This window comes from Myxine glutinosa, chromosome 5 (genome assembly GCF_964187855.1).
Source record: "Myxine glutinosa chromosome 5, kmMyxGlut1.1, whole genome shotgun sequence".
NCBI classification, from domain to species: domain Eukaryota; kingdom Metazoa; phylum Chordata; class Myxini; order Myxiniformes; family Myxinidae; genus Myxine; species Myxine glutinosa.
In genome coordinates, this window is record NC_136265.1 from 148,909,739 (window position 1) to 148,927,442 (window position 17,704).

The 17,704-nt window shown below is 46.4% G+C and overlaps 1 protein-coding gene across 9 annotated transcripts in view; it reads left to right on the top strand.

Annotated features, from left to right (window-relative positions):
- Positions 1-17,704, top strand: part of LOC137426940 (NACHT, LRR and PYD domains-containing protein 3) — a 113,577-nt gene that overhangs the window by 66,652 nt on the left and 29,221 nt on the right. For 8 of the 9 annotated variants that reach the window (XM_068115983.2, XM_078778836.1, XM_068115982.2 and 5 more), the window contains 5 exons: positions 1-1,548; positions 3,522-3,605; positions 12,173-12,253; positions 15,156-15,239; positions 17,602-17,682. The exon at positions 1-1,548 is cut by the window's left edge and continues 127 nt beyond it. In XM_068115983.2, the coding sequence (XP_067972084.2) occupies positions 1-1,548; positions 3,522-3,605; positions 12,173-12,253; positions 15,156-15,239; positions 17,602-17,682 (1,878 nt within the window). Of the gene's footprint in view, positions 1,549-3,521; positions 3,606-12,172; positions 12,254-15,155; positions 15,392-17,601; positions 17,683-17,704 lie in introns of all 9 variants that reach the window. The other variant, XR_010984422.2, reaches the window with a different exon arrangement.

The window sequence follows — 17,704 nt, forward strand, 5'->3', positions numbered from 1 at the left end:
CAAGTTCGGATTTTTAGCTGGTTCTGAAAGCTATGAGAACTCTTTCAGAGACAGAGAGCACAATCTCAAGAAGTTTGATGAAGATCGAGTCACAAGAGATGACATGTTTGAGCGCCAAGACCCCTGGGTGGACGTCCTAAGCCACGTAGTGGTATTTGGAGCACCGGGAGTCGGAAAAACGATGTTTTCCCAGAAGGTCGTATTTGACTGGACCTTTAAAGATGGCAAACTCAACAAACGGTTCGATTTTGTGCTGCTGTTCAAGTGTCGGAACTTGAACAACGTTTGCTCACAGACAACTCTGAGGGATATTGTACTGAATGAATTCCCCTGCCTGGAGGAGGTTGTTGATGACATGTTGAAGAATAGCTACCGCTTGCTCCTGATTCTTGATGCTCTGGACGAGATGAAACACCATATGGATTTCGACAATGTTTGCAGATCCCCATGGCAACTGCACAGCCTCGGGGGCATCATGGCGGGACTTTTAAAAGGGAATATTTTAAAGTGTGCTACCATTATGGTTACCACAAAACTTGTGGGGCTGCGGTGGCTCAATCATGTCAATCTTGATCCTAAAACCACATGCGCCTTTGAGATTATGGGGTTCTCCAAAGAGGAAACACAGGGATTTTTTCGGAAATTCTACAAGAACGAAGAGATAGCGAAGCAGGTTTTCCATCACCTGTTGGCAAATGATGTCTTGGCGTCTCTCTGCTTTAACCCCATCTTCTGCTGGATCACTGCAACCTGTCTTGGCAAGTACTTCAGTCACAGCAATGGCAAAATGTCCAACCTTGCACCCAAAACGATGACCGAGCTATTCTCTCAGTACATCCTGCTTCACTTGGAGCACCACGGAGGAAAAATTGTCAGCAGCTCCCCAGACACGCTGCTAGGTCTCTGCCAGTTGGCATTTGATGGTGTGAAAGAGAAAAAGATCTTGTTCACCGCTGAAGACCTGAGCGACCACGGCATCATGAAGATTCCCCCAGCATTCCTTTCCGAGGTTTACCAGAAGAATGAAAACAAATGTATTTGTTATCACGAATTTTTCCACCTGACTGTGCAGGAGTTCTTTGCTGCGCTCTATTTTTTCCTTCCTCGATGTGCCAATTCCGTGGACAAGGTGTTTGCAAGGTCCAACGATGCGGACGACGGTCGGTATCAGATCGTCCGGAGGTTCCTGTCTGGTCTCCTGGCGGAGAGGCCGCGAAGTACCCTGTTGAGCCATTTTGAATCGCTGACGACAAAACCGAAGAAAACCATTTACGCCTGGCTTAAACAACAAAATCACAAAGACCTGAACTGTTTTCACTGTTTGTATGAGCTTCAAGACACGGATTTTACACAGGCCGTAATGGGCGATATGGAGTTTGTGAACCTCACTCAGGAAATGACATCTCCTGTGGATTGTACCGCAGTGGTGTATGCTCTTCAAACGTCAAACAAGCCAGTAAACTCCTGGTACGTCGAACTCGGGTCGACCGATTCCACGCAAAGAATGAAGATCCTGGCACCAGCCTTCCTGCTGTGCGAAAAGCTTCAGTAAGTGCCCTTTCTATCCGGCTGTACGGTACTGGGTTTAGTTTTGCATAAAGTGAGCTAACTGCAATGCATAGTGTGGCACCACCTGTAGACTGGTCCAAGTGTACCAGGTCTCTTGTTGGACTCCAGTTATCAAGGGCATCATGGAGGATGCCATTGATTACAAGTTAGAAGGCAAGAACAAGCCATACATCTTGGCCTGTTCTTCCTCAACCTTTGGAACAACTTTTGTCAGTATCCGCTGTAGCTATCGGCAGAAGATGAAGTCTCCTGGAGAGAGGCTGATCACCTCCTCCTTGGAGGTAATAGGTGAGCCACCAGTGCTTTGTTGATGCTCCATTAACAACAACAACAACAACAGGCATTTTAAGGCCATTTTCCCTGCAAGAGCGGGGGGTAGCCTTGCGGTCCCCATGACAATCTTCTCCATTTTGCCCTATTTTCTGCATCTCCCCTTGTTAACCCCCTTGCCCGCATTTCCTCTTCCACCATCTTTAGCCAAGTCTTTCTCGGTCTTCCCCGGCCTCTGCTTCCTTATACGTTCATTTCCATCACTCTTCTCAACCAGTCACTTTCATCCTTCCTCAACACATGACCAAACCATCTCAACCTGTTCCTCTTCACAGCATCAATCACAGGCTCTATTCCCATCATCTTTCCCAATTCATCATTTGTCTTCCTCTCTCTCAACGATACTCCGCACATCCACCGAACCATTCACATTTCCACCCTTTCCAGCCTTCGTTGCTACTCTACGTCCATTACCCATGTTTCACTCCCATAAATCACAACACTTAACATGTTGATGTTGATGCTCCATCAGTGACACGTAATTCTTCTTGGATTCAGGATCCACCAAATTGCTGTCCGAAGTAGATTTATATGCTCGTAGTTGCGTCTCCAGCTAATTGTGCAATGCCATCGCTTATGGTCCAATATGCATTAAATGCTGTTGACCTGAGCAGGATAATCTCTGTTTAGCTTACCAAAGGTCATGGCAGATGTTTTGCGAGTTTGTATACATTTTGAGCATCGCATTTGGACTTGCGGTTGTGCCTTGAGATTTGGACTGTGCTCTACATTAACTTTTTTATCAGGTTGTCCATGGGGCAGGTAGGTTGTATATATTTACCTGTCCAATCAACAATTGCACCTGTAACACTATTCGTACTACGAGCATGTGGGGCGATGCCATTACGCTTATTTGAAGTTTTATTTGGCTCATAGGGGTATTCGGGTCTAAAAAGATCCTCTTCGTTGCTCCTAATCACTGTTGCTTTACATGCAAAATATCAATGCTCGAGGTTATATTAAGATATGTCAAGTCTACACACCTGGGTGGCAACAATGACCTGTCCAATTGGACAGGTTTATTGAGGTTTTCACATTTCTGATGGGCAAAATTGCCTGTCCCGAACAATCGGACAACCGTTAGTGTTGAGGCCTGTATTTGAGCCAGAGAAAGCCCACAGTGGTCCGCACTATATGTGTGCGCGTCTCTCGTGTACATGCACATTTCTATATGCCGAAATGCACTTCTTCACCAAAATGGTGACCATGACCCCATGTGCCATGCCAGCACTTGTTGAAAGGGTCCTGTCCAACAAGCGGCACCTGCCAAACATCGACCCTGTTTAGCCTCCATTACACAGTTATCTAGGTTTCTGACTTAGTTTAAGTCTGTGAAAGACACAGAACCACCATCCACTCTCACTCATGTCTGTTGGGAAGGGAATCCATCTACAGATGCACTTCTTGCCCAATGGCCATATACATCATTGAGTGGATTCCCCCCAGGAGTAGATCTGGGAAGTAGTCATAGTGAGGTGTTATTCCTGGTAAGTAAGACCCATTGCATTTTCTTTTTCATTGCTGCAATCAAAGGATCACTTTCTGGGCAGTTGAGATCGGAGCATAGTACATGTACTCATTTTCGTCCTGTCCCGGTTTCACTTTTACTTTCTCTATCCAAGGTTTGTAAAGCAGCCGATCGGTGACGACATTGAGATTTTTGTGGAGGCCATGCTGAGCAAACCAAACCGCTTAAAAGATCTGACGTGAGTATCAATATGATGCACTGTGGAAACGTTTTGACAACAGTTGTATTAATTTACTCCAGTCCTGCATATGCTGAGGTCAAAGGTCAGATGATATGTTCAAAAGTATTTATTGAGGGGCAGGGGTCACTTATTCCCATTTGGCACGGTTAACACACGCTTTGATTATTTGGTTTGAGGCGGTAACCTGTAGCCACACCTTTTTTGTTTTCGTCGAGGCTCGTATAAGTGCTAACATATAGAACATATTGTTACGGACACGACTTAAGATGTTGCTTGACCGAGCGGAATGGCCGCCGTGTTCGCACAGTTTACCCGATTCTTCCCCAACTCACCCGATTCCACTCGAACGTTGGCCGAATCGCGCTACGCTAAATCAATGATGGAAAGGACACAACGGCTGGGATAAATGCAACGACACAAGGGGTACAGTTCTCAAGACCTCCGGAGGAGGATATAATTGGTGATGCGGAAAAGGGGTAGATTACAAGGCAAGAGGTAAAGCACAGAAAAGATGGGCACTTAGACACAGTCTTATCTTATCCCCGACAGACCACAGACAAACGGAACAAGACTGACTTACACAGGGATTGATGGCAAGGAAGGACAGGTCGGTGGATAGCACAAGGTGCACCTTGGCTCAGGGACAGGATACAGCACGGTCCAGTAGATGCAGGGAGGTGTCACAGCGCTCGGTTGGTGGCGTCTCTCTTCCTTCAAGTCCAGCGCGCATCTGACGTCACCTCCCTCTTCCTGCGCATGCCCAGCGGGGAGTGACACGCCCTCGGCTCGCCGGCTCCGCCCCAGATGGAATCGGTCCGCCGCTTCCATTGGGTGCGGGGGGTTACCGGGCTCCGCCCTTGACGAGGAGCTGACAGCGAGCCCCTACGTGGTAACCCCGTCGGAGCACATGCTCGATGGCGGCTAACCAAGCCGGAGCGAGGACGCGCACTCCCCGCGCCGCCGCCGTTCTTGTTGCTGTTGTTGTTGTTGTTGTTGTTGTTCCATGAGGAAGAGCTGCGGGGAGGTATTGGGAGGTCCTAAACTTTCTAACGGTGCCATACAATCACATTCTGGTGCAACGAAGAGTCAGAATTAATGGAAACGAGTCTTTAACTGACATAGACTAAGAATAACTAGCAAGATGTCCTATAGTTGTCTACGTGAGATGCGGTGGACCTGGATGCGACATTTAAGGGGGGAAATAGGGGAAGGTCGGGGCTACAGAGTGTTGTTTACAGACAATGGGACTAGGGAATGGGGGATTGGGGATAGTTGGGAAGTATTGGGGAAATAGGGGACTATTTACAAGTGGATATGGATGGAGGCCAATCTCATATCCGCAACATTGCACCCTTCTCTACCTCGGGGCGTCCCGACCCGATAAATTTTTACTTACTTTAGTGTGGCACTCAGATGTAGTTCCCTCTACTATTAACTCAACCCTGAGTGCGACAGTTTTACAGATGTTTACAAATGAGTAAATATGTCCCCCTGCGACGTTGCACCCTTCTCCTCACAGAAACACACCCACAGGATAACCGAATCGCGGAAAGAATCCTCAAACTAAACATACAGCCGGTAGGGAGCATTATTTACACAAGACTGATATTTACACTACGATCCAGGACCTGTTCTTTGAGGAACACATGCAGATGTTATGCATAGAGAGAGCACGCATGCCAGCATCGATACACCAACCCACGAGTGCCCTGTGGCCCTCCGGCCTTTAATAATATGCAGAGCACCCCATCCAAGCACCAAAAGCACCACCCCATACATACAGTCAGCACCATCCGGTGCACCAATAAAGTGTTCATAGTCACCGGTGGTGTCGCAGGCGGCCGATGTTCTGCCGCTGGTCTTGCCTTCTTGAAGCACTTGGCCTTCTGGCTTCTTTCAAAAATAAAGAAAGGCGCCAACCGCGTCCATTTCTGAATGGTGGCCGTCAGGGGGGCCAACTATAGTGGTTCACCTCTATGGCATAGGTGCCACGTTGACCCAGAGGTCCATCCACGGGTGGTGCCTGCCCGCAAAAGAACTGCGGTCCATGGTGGGCGGCCACAAAAATTGCGGTCCATATGGTGTATCGATCCAGGCAGCAAGCAGTGAAAGTACAGGCCCACAACTGCAGAGCCAGCACCTCTCTCTCCTCTCTCTCTGCCCCAAAGCCAGATCCTCGGAGGTGGGAGACAAAAGAAGACAATTGAGTAAGGTGGTAAGGGCGCAAAAGTGCACGCAATGCAAGGTAATGCACACTGGGGGCACATGGAAACCAGGTGAGACAGGTACGTTCCTACCGTACGCCCCCCCCCCCCCCCCCCACCAGGTAACCTACATTGCCCCTCCCTTACCCCTTACTGTATCCACAAAACACAACACTACCCATAAACATCTACTTTACACATCAACAACGTCCCTACTGTCTTCCCCGTTCCTCCCATAAACCAAATTCGTCTTCTCTCCCTCCTAACCAATCAAATTTGCCATTTCCAACTCTCATCACAATTTGCCATCTCCAACTCAACAGCAAAATTTGCCATCACCAATTCATCATCAGTCCCTCCTAAGGAGGGAGAGATGGAATCACCCCAATGTCTCATCGACGTCGTGATGCGTCTCACAAACCCACACAGCAATTCTCCTTTCCTGCAACACAAAACAAAGGAAACACAGGTGTGGAGTCATCATCATCACCACAGGTAAGTGGCTGCGTATGGTGCGACGGGTTCATCAATCCTAACTATTTCCTAAATGACTTTAACAACTTTACATTACCCGGGGTCTTTCCCTGCCAATCCATTGGCCAACTTACACTATGGGTTCTAAAAACCAATTCCCATTGACCAAACTGTGGTGCTTCTCAATTTGGGGTCTCACTCCCCCGATTCAACACTCGGTGCTCTCGCACAATTTCTGGGCTGTGACGTGTAGCTCTCCCAGCAGGTCTACCCACCTGCACACCTCCACCACTGTAGTTGCCACCCGAGCTTACCTGCTCCTCACCCTAACCTAACTAACTGGGGAAGGCCCTCTCGCACTCTTGCACTCTCACCCCCTCAGTGCCCTCTCTGGCACGGGCTGCCCGATCCACACCCGGGATCCTCAGGCACCCACTGACACTAACGGCTCCCAGAGCCCACCTGCGGCCTCACCTGGCCGACATCCTCACAGTGGTGGAGTGCCCAAACCAACTACACACACTAACAGGCTACACGCCCAGCCATTTCCACAACACTAATGCACCCATCCACAATACCATTCTGCAACCGCACCACAAATGCCAATATCCAACCACAATTTACCTATACCCTCTACCTAACACTTACACTACCCGCCCCGGGTACTCGTGAAAGGGGTCCACTCTTCCCCCATCCACACCTTCGCACCATGCACACCACTCCGTACCACTTACTCCAACTCTCTCCACACCACTCATTCTCTGCTCCATATATTCCACACACCTGTACTTGCACACCTGTGCTCTCATACTTGGTGCCGCCTGCACCCTTCTCTCCCCCAAGCGCATTCACGCTGATCCACAACACTCACTACTCACACACTGCTCCACACACCTGTCCAGTTCTCACACAGCATCATCTCATCTAACTACTCCCCTCTGAAACTTGCGCTTCCCAGTCGTCCCTTTAAACTATTGCGCTCCCACGTCATTATCATCCACTCTAATCTACCTGCGTCCCCTCTACAGGTGTCATTGTCACTAACTAACCTTAACGTTACCTAATGTCATCTTCGCTAGATCCCTACACACAATATCCTAACCCACCCGGGCTAGTTTTCACTGCCATCAACCCCATAAACTATAGCGCATTTGCCCCACCTGGGAAGGGTGGCAGGGATGCCACCCTTACCCACCGTCATACGGCGCGAGTGGGACCTTGTGGGACCACCTCGTATGTGAGTCGTTGCCCGCCTGCCGGACCCCGTGCGTCGCCCATTGCGGGGTCAGCGCGGGGCCGAACCGGCCGGGCCCCCACAGTACATTACCCCCAAGGGGCTCTCGTGCCTCCCCTGTCCCTCTAACAACTACCCCTGTTGGTGTCGATGCATGGGTCACACTTCCGCAACCCGCTACCCATTCCATACCACCACCACCTTGCTCACCCACACCTCGCACCTCTTCCATCACCGGACCCTCTCGCTCGCACCCTCGTTCCATACCCTCCGGACCAGCCATACACCTCACTCTTGGCCTCTCACGAACATCCGGGTCTATCTCAACCCCCAAGCTTATTAAATCACCTGGCGCATCATACGCACGACCATATTGGTCACCACTTACACCGGGTCCTCTTTCTCTTCGCTTCTCCTCCATCACCTGCGAATCCCTCATCCGGTTAATGAGCACATCATCACGATCCGAACACAGACTTTGGACCAATTCTTTTACTTCCTCCTTTATCTCTTTCTTATCCTCTCTCCGTCGCTTCTTAATTTCGCTCACCCCTTCTTCCACTTCTTCTAATTTCTGCTTCACCTCCTTCATCTCCTCGTGCGCCCCCTTAAGTTCTTCCTCTAACTCCACCTTATTTTTTTCTATGTGCTCCCGCACCTCCCGCTCTTTAACCTCCATCACCTCTACCACCTTGTTCATTTTCCTCGTCAGGTCCTCATGTACCGTCTGACACTCTTTTTTAATTACCCCTACGTCCTTTTTCATCTCCTTCTGTGTCGATTTTAAACCCTCTATTACCGCTGTGTTCTTCTTTACCTGGTCCCCCAACTCCTTTTGTCCCACTGTCAGTTGTTCTACTCCCAGCGTCAACTCCTCTATACCACCTTGCAATTTTACAGTCCCCTTTCTCACCTCCTTCTCCATGCGCTCCTTACAGTGCCTCACCTCCTCGCGCACTCCTCCGACCTCCTCACTCACACCTCTTCTGATCTCTTCTCCCATCACTTGCATCTCCTGCCCAGATGCCACCCTCATCTGCTCCATTTCCTCCCTGTGAGCATCCAATTTAGTTTCTACCCCCATTCTGACCCCCTCTATCTGCTGCCCCATTTGTTTAACTTCCCTTTCCGCTTGGTCCCTCATGTCCCTCAATTTGCCTTCCATACTGTTTTCTAACCCCTCTAACCCCTCTTTCATCCCTTCCATTTGATTCTCCTGAACGGCCATTCTGTTTTCTACCCCCATTAACCCCTCCTGTATTTCCCCTAATCTATTGTCTAATCCCTCTATTCTACTCCCTAACCCTCCGATCTGGGCCCCCATGTCCTCCCTCAATTTCTCGCTATTGGACCCCATCCTTTGTTCTAACCGTTGGCTATTGGCCCCCATGTCCTCCCTCAATTTCTCGCTATTGGACCCCATGTCCTCCCTCAATTTCTCGCTATTGGACCCCATGTCCTCCCTCAATTTCTCGCTATTGGACCCCATGTCCTCCCTCAATTTCTCGCTATTGGACCCCATTACCCCCAATTGCTCACTCTGCAGTTTGAGGGACGCCTGCATTTGCGCCATAAATTGCTCCATGAGGGCCTGCATTTGGGCCATCCCTCCCACTTGTGCAGCGGGTGCGGCCGCCGCAGCCATGTGCGAGGCGCCATTTTGCGAACCTGCCGCCCTCACTGCTTCGCTCTCCTCTTGTCCCTCAATTTGGTCCTGGATCGACCCTGCCTCACTCTCCTCTACCGGAACCCAGCCGTCTTGATCCGCCATAGCGCGACTTTCAAAATTCGGGTTTTTATTTTTGTAAAACAAAATCAAATTTCGCCGTTAATAATTTCGAGCGCGTGAAGCGCGCTTCGGGTCCGATCTCACTCCTCGACACCAATTGTTACGGACACGACTTAAGATGTTGCTTGACCGAGCGGAATGGCCGCCGTGTTCGCACAGTTTGCCCGATTCTTCCCCAACTCACCCGATTCCACTCGAACGTTGGCCGAATCGCGCCACGCTAAATCAATGATGGAAAGGACACAACGGCTGGGATAAATGCAACGACACAAGGGGTACAGTTCTCAAGACCTCCGGAGGAGGATATAATTGGTGATGCGGAAAAGGGGTAGATTACAAGGCAAGAGGTAAAGCACAGAAAAGATGGGCACTTAGACACAGTCTTATCTTAGCCCTGACAGACCACAGACAAACGGAACAAGACTGACTTACACAGGGATTGATGGCAAGGAAGGACAGGTCGGTGGATAGCACAAGGTGCACCTTGGCTCAGGGACAGGATACAGCACGGTCCAGTAGATGCAGGGAGGTGTCACAGCGCTCGGTTGGTGGCGTCTCTCTTCCTTCAAGTCCAGCGCGCATCTGACGTCACCTCCCTCTTCCTGCGCATGCCCAGCGGGGAGTGACACGCCCTCGGCTCGCCGGCTCCGCCCCAGATGGAATCGGTCCACCGCTTCCATTGGGTGCGGGGGGTTACCGGGCTCCGCCCTTGACGAGGAGCTGACAGCGAGCCCCTACGTGGTAACCCCGTCGGAGCACATGCTCGATGGCGGCTAACCAAGCCGGAGCGAGGACGCGCACTCCCCGCGCCGCCGCCGTTCTTGTTGCTGTTGTTGTTGTTGTTGTTGTTGTTGTTGTTGTTCCATGAGGAAGAGCTGCGGGGAGGTATTGGGAGGTCCTAAACTTTCTAACGGTGCCATACAATCACATTCTGGTGCAACGAAGAGTCAGAATTAATGGAAACGAGTCCTTAACTGACATAGACTAAGAATAACTAGCAAGATGTCCTATAGTTGTCTACGTGAGATGCGGTGGACCTGGATGCGACATTTAAGGGGGGAAATAGGGGAAGGTCGGGGCTACAGAGTGTTGTTTACAGACAATGGGACTAGGGAATGGGGGATTGGGGATAGTTGGGAAGTATTGGGGAAATAGGGGACTATTTACAAGCGGATATGGATGGAGGCCAATCTCATATCCGCAACAATATAATAAAGGGAGCAGGAGAAAAGAGGGGAAGAGAGAGGGAAGTACAACAGTAGGGAACAGCGACATCTGTGGAAGAGAGAGGGCTGGGGCGGGGTACATGGGATAAACAAGATGGACACTGCAGGGGCTTCCAGGAAAAGAAATCGGAATTTGAAGGAGGTCAGTTTGGGATGGATTATCGAGGGTAGCAGAGATCAAGGTTTTGGATGGGGGAAGATAAGAGATGGTGGTGAACAGCTGTTTTAAAGATTTGGAGGGAGGAGTGGGATTGAGGAGAGTGGGGGAGTTGGTTCCAGAGGCAGGAGAAAAGGGGAATGAAAGAGTGAAGGTGAGCAGAGAGTCTTGATTTTGGCAGTTTCACCAGAAGATCGTTGCTGGCAGATCTTGTGTGTCCTTTAGGAATTTTTGGGGGACAGAGCACAGACCAAGCAGGGGGAGCAAGGCCGGAGAGGAGTCGGTAGAAGACAGAAAAAACCTTTTATTATCAAGAAATCATCAAGATAGAAACCTTTTAGCGGCTGGATGGTTTTGAGATGCTCGACTCTCCTCAAGAACCACTTTTCCGTTTATTTAGGATCATTCAATTATTGTTTATCAATATTTTTATCCATATATTATTGTTATTGTCCCCCGTCGCACCACGGAGCGAAAGGGGGACTCTGGTTTTCCCCTCCATCCGTGTGTGCGTCCGTCCGTGCGTGCGGGCGTGCGTGCGTGCGTAAGCGAAGGACCGAATTCTAATTTGGTGTGTGGGTGCAACTAGGCATATGGAAGAACCCTATTGAAAATTAGGTCGCCACGTCAAAATCCAAGATGGCCGCCACCATGTATGTCTGAACCTTGTGACCGGAATATCTTGAAAAATAAATGAACTACTAACTTCTAATCTGGTGTGTGGGTGTATATAGGCATAAGGAAGAACGCTATTGAAAATTGGGTCGCCACGTCAAAATCCAAGATGGCCGCCACCATATATATGTCTGAACCTTGTGACCGGAATATCTTGAAAAATAAATGAACTACTAACTTCTAATCTGGTGTGTGGGTGTATATAGGCATAAGGAAGAACGCTATTGAAAATTGGGTCGCCACGTCAAAATCCAAGATGGCCGCCACCATATATATGTCTGAACCTTGTGAGCGAAGTATCTTGAAAAATAAACGAACTACTAACTTCTAATCTGGTGTGTGGGTGTGTCTCCAACCCACTCGCAAATATTATCGACTCTTCCATGTTTTCTGCGTCTTCCACTTTGTCAACTCACATCACTTCACCGACGGGGGACCTAGGCGTAATTAGACAATGCATCACCCGTTGCATGATGCACATTTAAACAGGACAATTCTTAAGCTAACATTTCCCTACGTATTATGTCAAAATGGCTAAACTACCCAAAACACAGTGCAAAACTAAACTATACATTTCTAACTGTCCTAAAGTAAATACTACCCCCCAAACCCTCACCCCTTACAAACATAACAGTACAGCTGGTAGTTTTTGTCCATACGTGTCCGAAAGGACTGTTTGAGGTGGTTGCTCCATCATAACAACATAATATGAATGTGTTTTCTGACCTTTTCCATTTTATAGCAATGTCTATTGTTGCCGACCCACGGTGGACAGACATAATGTCGGCTTTTGATGCCATTGCAGAATAAGTGCCTGCATGCTAAGCACCAACTTCGGTCCAACCTTGAGGATGCTGATCAACCACAGCAACTTGGAGGTTCTCGAGTGAGTCTTGGTCATTTCTGGAGGTTGCTTACTCTTCCATCCATTTCTCTGGACATGAATGTGCAATTTTCTCGTGCAGTACTTTCTATCAGAATTAGAATGCTGCCTAAATTTGTGCAAGTTCTTAACAAGCCAAATCCATTATGAAAGCCACATATTCCAGTTAAGATGTGCTTGTGGTATGTCTAGGATATCAACGTCCTGGATGAATGCCGATTAACAGCTGTAGGTTAGTGAGGATGCGTCGTGGAAGTCGACGGTGTGTGAAGATGCTTAGAAAAGTTTTATTCAGAGAAAATAAATAAGGATCTTGGTTCCTGCAGGTTAAGGGAGTTGAAAAATAATGACTTTTAATGACTTTTCAGTCTGAAATACTAAGTTTTTAATGACTCTGCTTGTACATAAAACCGTAACGTTGAACCTTACAACAGAACCAATGTAACTGTCATGTTGGGCACCATAATATACATAATACGAGAACGACACTCGGTAGAGCACATACCTCCGCCAGGCTGAACAGTCTATGTTTTGTATCTCACTGATGGGCCGGATCTGGATTCAGACCTGAACCAAAATCGAATCTGCTTGTTCTTGTAGCCTAACCAACTCGTCCATCAAGTTTAGTCATAATCCGTCCACAACTTTTTTTAAATATCATGTTATATATCGCTTTTTGCCCGACCGACCACTCAAAGGTTAAAATCCCTTAAAAATTAAATAATTCTCGTATCCGAATCCATATTCAGATGTTCACCAAAATCAAATCGATTCTGTCTTGCTATGTCCAAATCTGTCCATACCTTTTTGAGATATCCTGATATGTATCGGTTTTAGCCCTATCACACTCAATAGTGAAGAATCACTTCAAAAATTATCTGATCCGGATCCAGATTCAGATATTCACCAAAATTGAATCTGTTCTTCCTTGTCACACACACACACAACCTTTCCACCAAGTTTTGTCCAAATCCGTCCACAACCTTTTGAAATATCGTGCTATGTATCGTTTTTAGCCCTATCTCCCGATGGTGAAGAATCACTTAAAAATATTATAGTAGCCGGATCCGAATCCAGATCCAGATCTTCACCAAAATCTAATCCTTTCATCCTTGTCACATACGCTACATCTCTGCCAAATTTCGCCCAAATCCGTCCACAACTTTTTGAGATATTTTGTTCACAAATAGACAAGGGTGAAAACATAACCTTTGGTGGCGGAGGTAATCAAAAAATTAAATTCAAAAAGAAAGAATTAACTCTTAATTAATCAATAAGAAAGAATTTATTAATAAAAATAAAAAAAATACAAAATCATCTTTCCCTGTTCACATCGACATTGACTTATCGTTGCTGGTTTTAGCATCTTTGACATTGGATTACTGCTTCAATTCCTTTAGCAAAAGTAAGATTATTCTTTTTATTCTCATGATTTTACGAGTTTCACGGATTTTGCAAGTTTATGGGTCTTCGACTGAAGGTGGCACAGGAATGCGAGATTTATTGGTTCATGTATTGCCTGTCTGCATCCGGGCCCCCTCTCTTGCCTCGCTGGTGCTATACAGTGCCTATAGAAAGTCTACACCCCCTTTCAAAATTTTCACCTTTTGTTGCCTTGTAGCCTGGAATGAAAATGCATTAAATCAGACGTTTCCACCTTCACTTACACATCGTAACCCAGAACTTCCACGTGAAAAAACAAATTATACAAATTTCAGAAAATTAATTAAACATACAAAACTAGAATATCTTGGTTGGATAAGGCTGCACCCCCTGAATACTTGGTGGAAGGGAAGCCTTTTTTTTTTTTTTTTTTTTTTGTATACTGAATCGAGGCTCGTGAAAGAGCTGACATTTACTTCACAAACAAATCAACCAGACAAACAAAATATATAAAAAGAGGGAGCGGAAGACAAGAGAAGGGCAAGCACACAAACACTTGAGAGCACACAACATTTAAGAGCAGGGAGATGTGTGGGAGGGAGAGGGCTTGGGGGGAGGAGGCGTGCGAAGGGGGGGGGGGGGGTGGGAGAAGTGTAAAACCCAAGGACTTCCAGGACCGAAGTTGGTATTTCAAAAAAGTGGAATTGGGGTGAAATTAGCGGGGATAGAAAAGATCAATGTTTTGGATGGGGGAAGATAAGAGATGGTGGTGAACAGCTGTTTTAAAAACCTGGAGGGTGGAGTGGGATTGAAGAGAGTGAGGGAGTTTGTTCCAGAGGTGGGAGAAAAGAGGAATGAAGGAGTGAAGGTGAGCAGAGAGTGTTGATTTTGGCAGTTTAACCATAAGAGGGTTGCAGGCAGATCTTGTGCGACCTGTAGGAATATTTGCGGGACAGAGCACAGAGAGAGCTGGGGGGGGGCAAGGCCAGAGAGGACAACAATTAGGACAACAATATCCAAGGATATTGGACAACAATTAGAGCTGAGTCTGTTAGGATAGATATCTACCAACCTTGCACACCTTGAATGGGCAATATTTGCCTATTCTTACAAAACAGTTCAAGATCAGTCAAGTTGGGTGTGGAGCGTTGATGGACAGCAATCTTCAAGTCATGTCACAGATTTTCGATTGGATTTATGTCGGGGCTCTGACTGGGCCACTCAAGGACATTTATGTTTTTGTCCCTCAGCCACTCCAGTGTAGGTTTGTCTGTGCTTCGGGTCGTTGTCATGCTGAAAGGTGAACTTCCGTCCCAAATTTGCGTGCATATTCCGCATGCACTTTTCCCCAAATTCCCAAATCGAATTACTTTTAATGACATCAGAGTAAATGTAATGACTTTTAAGGGCTTTGAAACAAGAGTTTCAAATAGAATGACTTTTAATCACTTTCAATGATGCGTGGGAACTGAAGAAATGCTGTGCTTGCTCAATTGACTGTTGTGCGTCTGTTTAATTTCAGCTTGTTCAACAATCCAATCGGCGACGAGGGTTTGGAGAGTTTGGCTGTTGGCTTGCTGCCTTGTGCAAAGCTGCAGTGTCTACTGTGAGCAGGACCTCGGTTTCTGGAAAAAAAAAAACAACAAATAAAGTGCAATCTGATCAGTTTGATCTCCTCAATGCTACCATTGCCACTAATGTGCAGCGGAGTCCTGTAACGAGGAAATGCATTCTGTAAGCTGGTCGTTTTATCTCAAGGTAATTGTACCGTAATGCCAATGCAAGACCCAATATCTCCTTTCATAGGCTCACCAAATAGACTCTGCTCACCTTCACTATGCAAATATGCACGCAAATAGACTCTGCTCACCTTCACTCCTTCATTCCTCTCTTCTCCCGCCTCTGGAACAAACTCCCTCACTCTCTTCAATCCCACTCCACCCTCCAGGTCTTTAAAACAGCTGTTCACCACCATCTCTTATCTTCCCCCATCCAAAACCTTGATCTTTTCTACCCCCGCTAATTTCACCCCAAATCCATTTTTTTGAAATACCAACTTCTGTCCTGGAAGTCCTTGGTGTCCTTGTGTTTTATACTTCTGCCTCCACCCCCCCCCCCCCCCCACTTCCCACGCCTCCTCCCCCCAAGCCCTCTCCCTTCCACACATCTCCCTGCTCTCAAATGTTGTGTTTGTGTGCTTCCCCTTCTCTCCCCATCTTGTTTTCCGCTCCCTCTTTTTGTGTGTTTTGTTTGTCTGGTTGATTTGTTTGTGAAGTAAATGTTAGCTCTTTCACGAGCCTCGATTCAGTATACAAACAAAACAAAAAAAAAAAAAAATCTGGGTCTCCTCTACTCCCTCAACTCCCCCAAAAAGGGGGCCCCCGAGCATTGAGGCCGATGTACTGACGTGTCCTCAAAATCATAGAAGCTGAGGCTGAGAATGGCAAGAATTAGTAACTTGTTCAGGGTGCCGGCGATAACTCGCCGACTCTTCGTGAAATTCACCGTGGGATGTTTAATGCCCACCAACGAGTGTTAGCAGATGGGTCATCCGACATAACAACCTTCCAAAGGATGGCACACACATCGGTGCATCCTCCCATATGAGAGGAACCAGGGCGATAGTTCATATCTGCGCTGGAATTCAAACCCAGGCCAGACAGCTCATAGGTGAGTTGGCATATACGTCTAGGCTATCCTGCCAGGCCTGCTGTTGCATCATCTATCACCCCTCCAATAAAATAAATACATAAATGATCTACATTTCACCCAAAGCTTTGATCTTTTGGTGAGATTGGCAAACTTTTCACATATCATTGTCAAAAACTACTTTAACCTTCCAAAAAACTACTTTAACCTTCCAAAAACCTACTTTAACCTTCCAAGAAATTACTTTAACCTTCCAAGAAATTACTTTAACCTTCCAAAAAACTACTTTAACCTTCCAAAAAACTACTTTAACCTTCCAAAAAACTACTTTAACCTTCCAAGAAATTACTTTAACCTTCCAAAAAACTACTTTAACCTTCCAAAAAACTACTTTAACCTTCCAAGAAATTACTTTAACCTTCCAAAAAACTACTTTAACCTTCCAAAAAACTACTTTAACCTTCCAAAAAACTACTTTAACCTTCCAAAAAACTACTTTAACCTTCCAAGAAATTACTTTAACCTTCCAAAAAACTACTTTAACCTTCCAAAAAACTACTTTAACCTTCCAAAAAACTACTTTAACCTTCCAAGAAATTACTTTAACCTTCCAAAAAACTACTTTAACCTTCCAAAAAACTACTTTAACCTTCCAAAAAACTACTTTAACCTTCCAAAAAACTACTTTAACCTTCCAAAAAACTACTTTAACCTTCCAAAAAACTACTTTAACCTTCCAAAAAACTACTTTAACCTTCCAAAAAACTACTTTAACCTTCCAAGAAATTACTTTAACCTTCCAAAAAACTACTTTAACCTTCCAAAAAACTACTTTAACCTTCCAAAAAACTACTTTAACCTTCCAAAAAACTACTTTAACCTTCCAAAAAACTACTTTAACCTTCCAAAAAACTACTTTAACCTTCCAAAAAACTACTTTAACCTTCCAAGAAATTACTTTAACCTTCCAAAAAACTACTTTAACCTTCCAAAAAACTACTTTAACCTTCCAAAAAACTACTTTAACCTTCCAAGAAATTACTTTAACCTTCCAAAAAACTACTTTAACCTTCCAAGAAATTACTTTAACCACACCATTTACCGTTCCTTTTTTTGGGTGAAATTCATTCGTCAAACCAAGATTGTCCACTAAACGAGCCGATTTTAACAAACTTTATGACATGCTACTTATGCTAAACTCAAACTGACATTGATTCGAAGATGAAGATAACATCAATAGCTTCATTTATCAAAGTAAAATACGACCAAACGGGCACGTTGGTTATCTTCTTCTTCTTCTTCTTTTTTTTTCTTTGTAGGTTACGGCGCTGTAACCTCAGTCACAAGTCTGCACCAGTCTTGAGTAACCTGATCAACAACAGCAATTTGAAGGTGCTCGAGTGAGTCTTGGGATACCTTGTT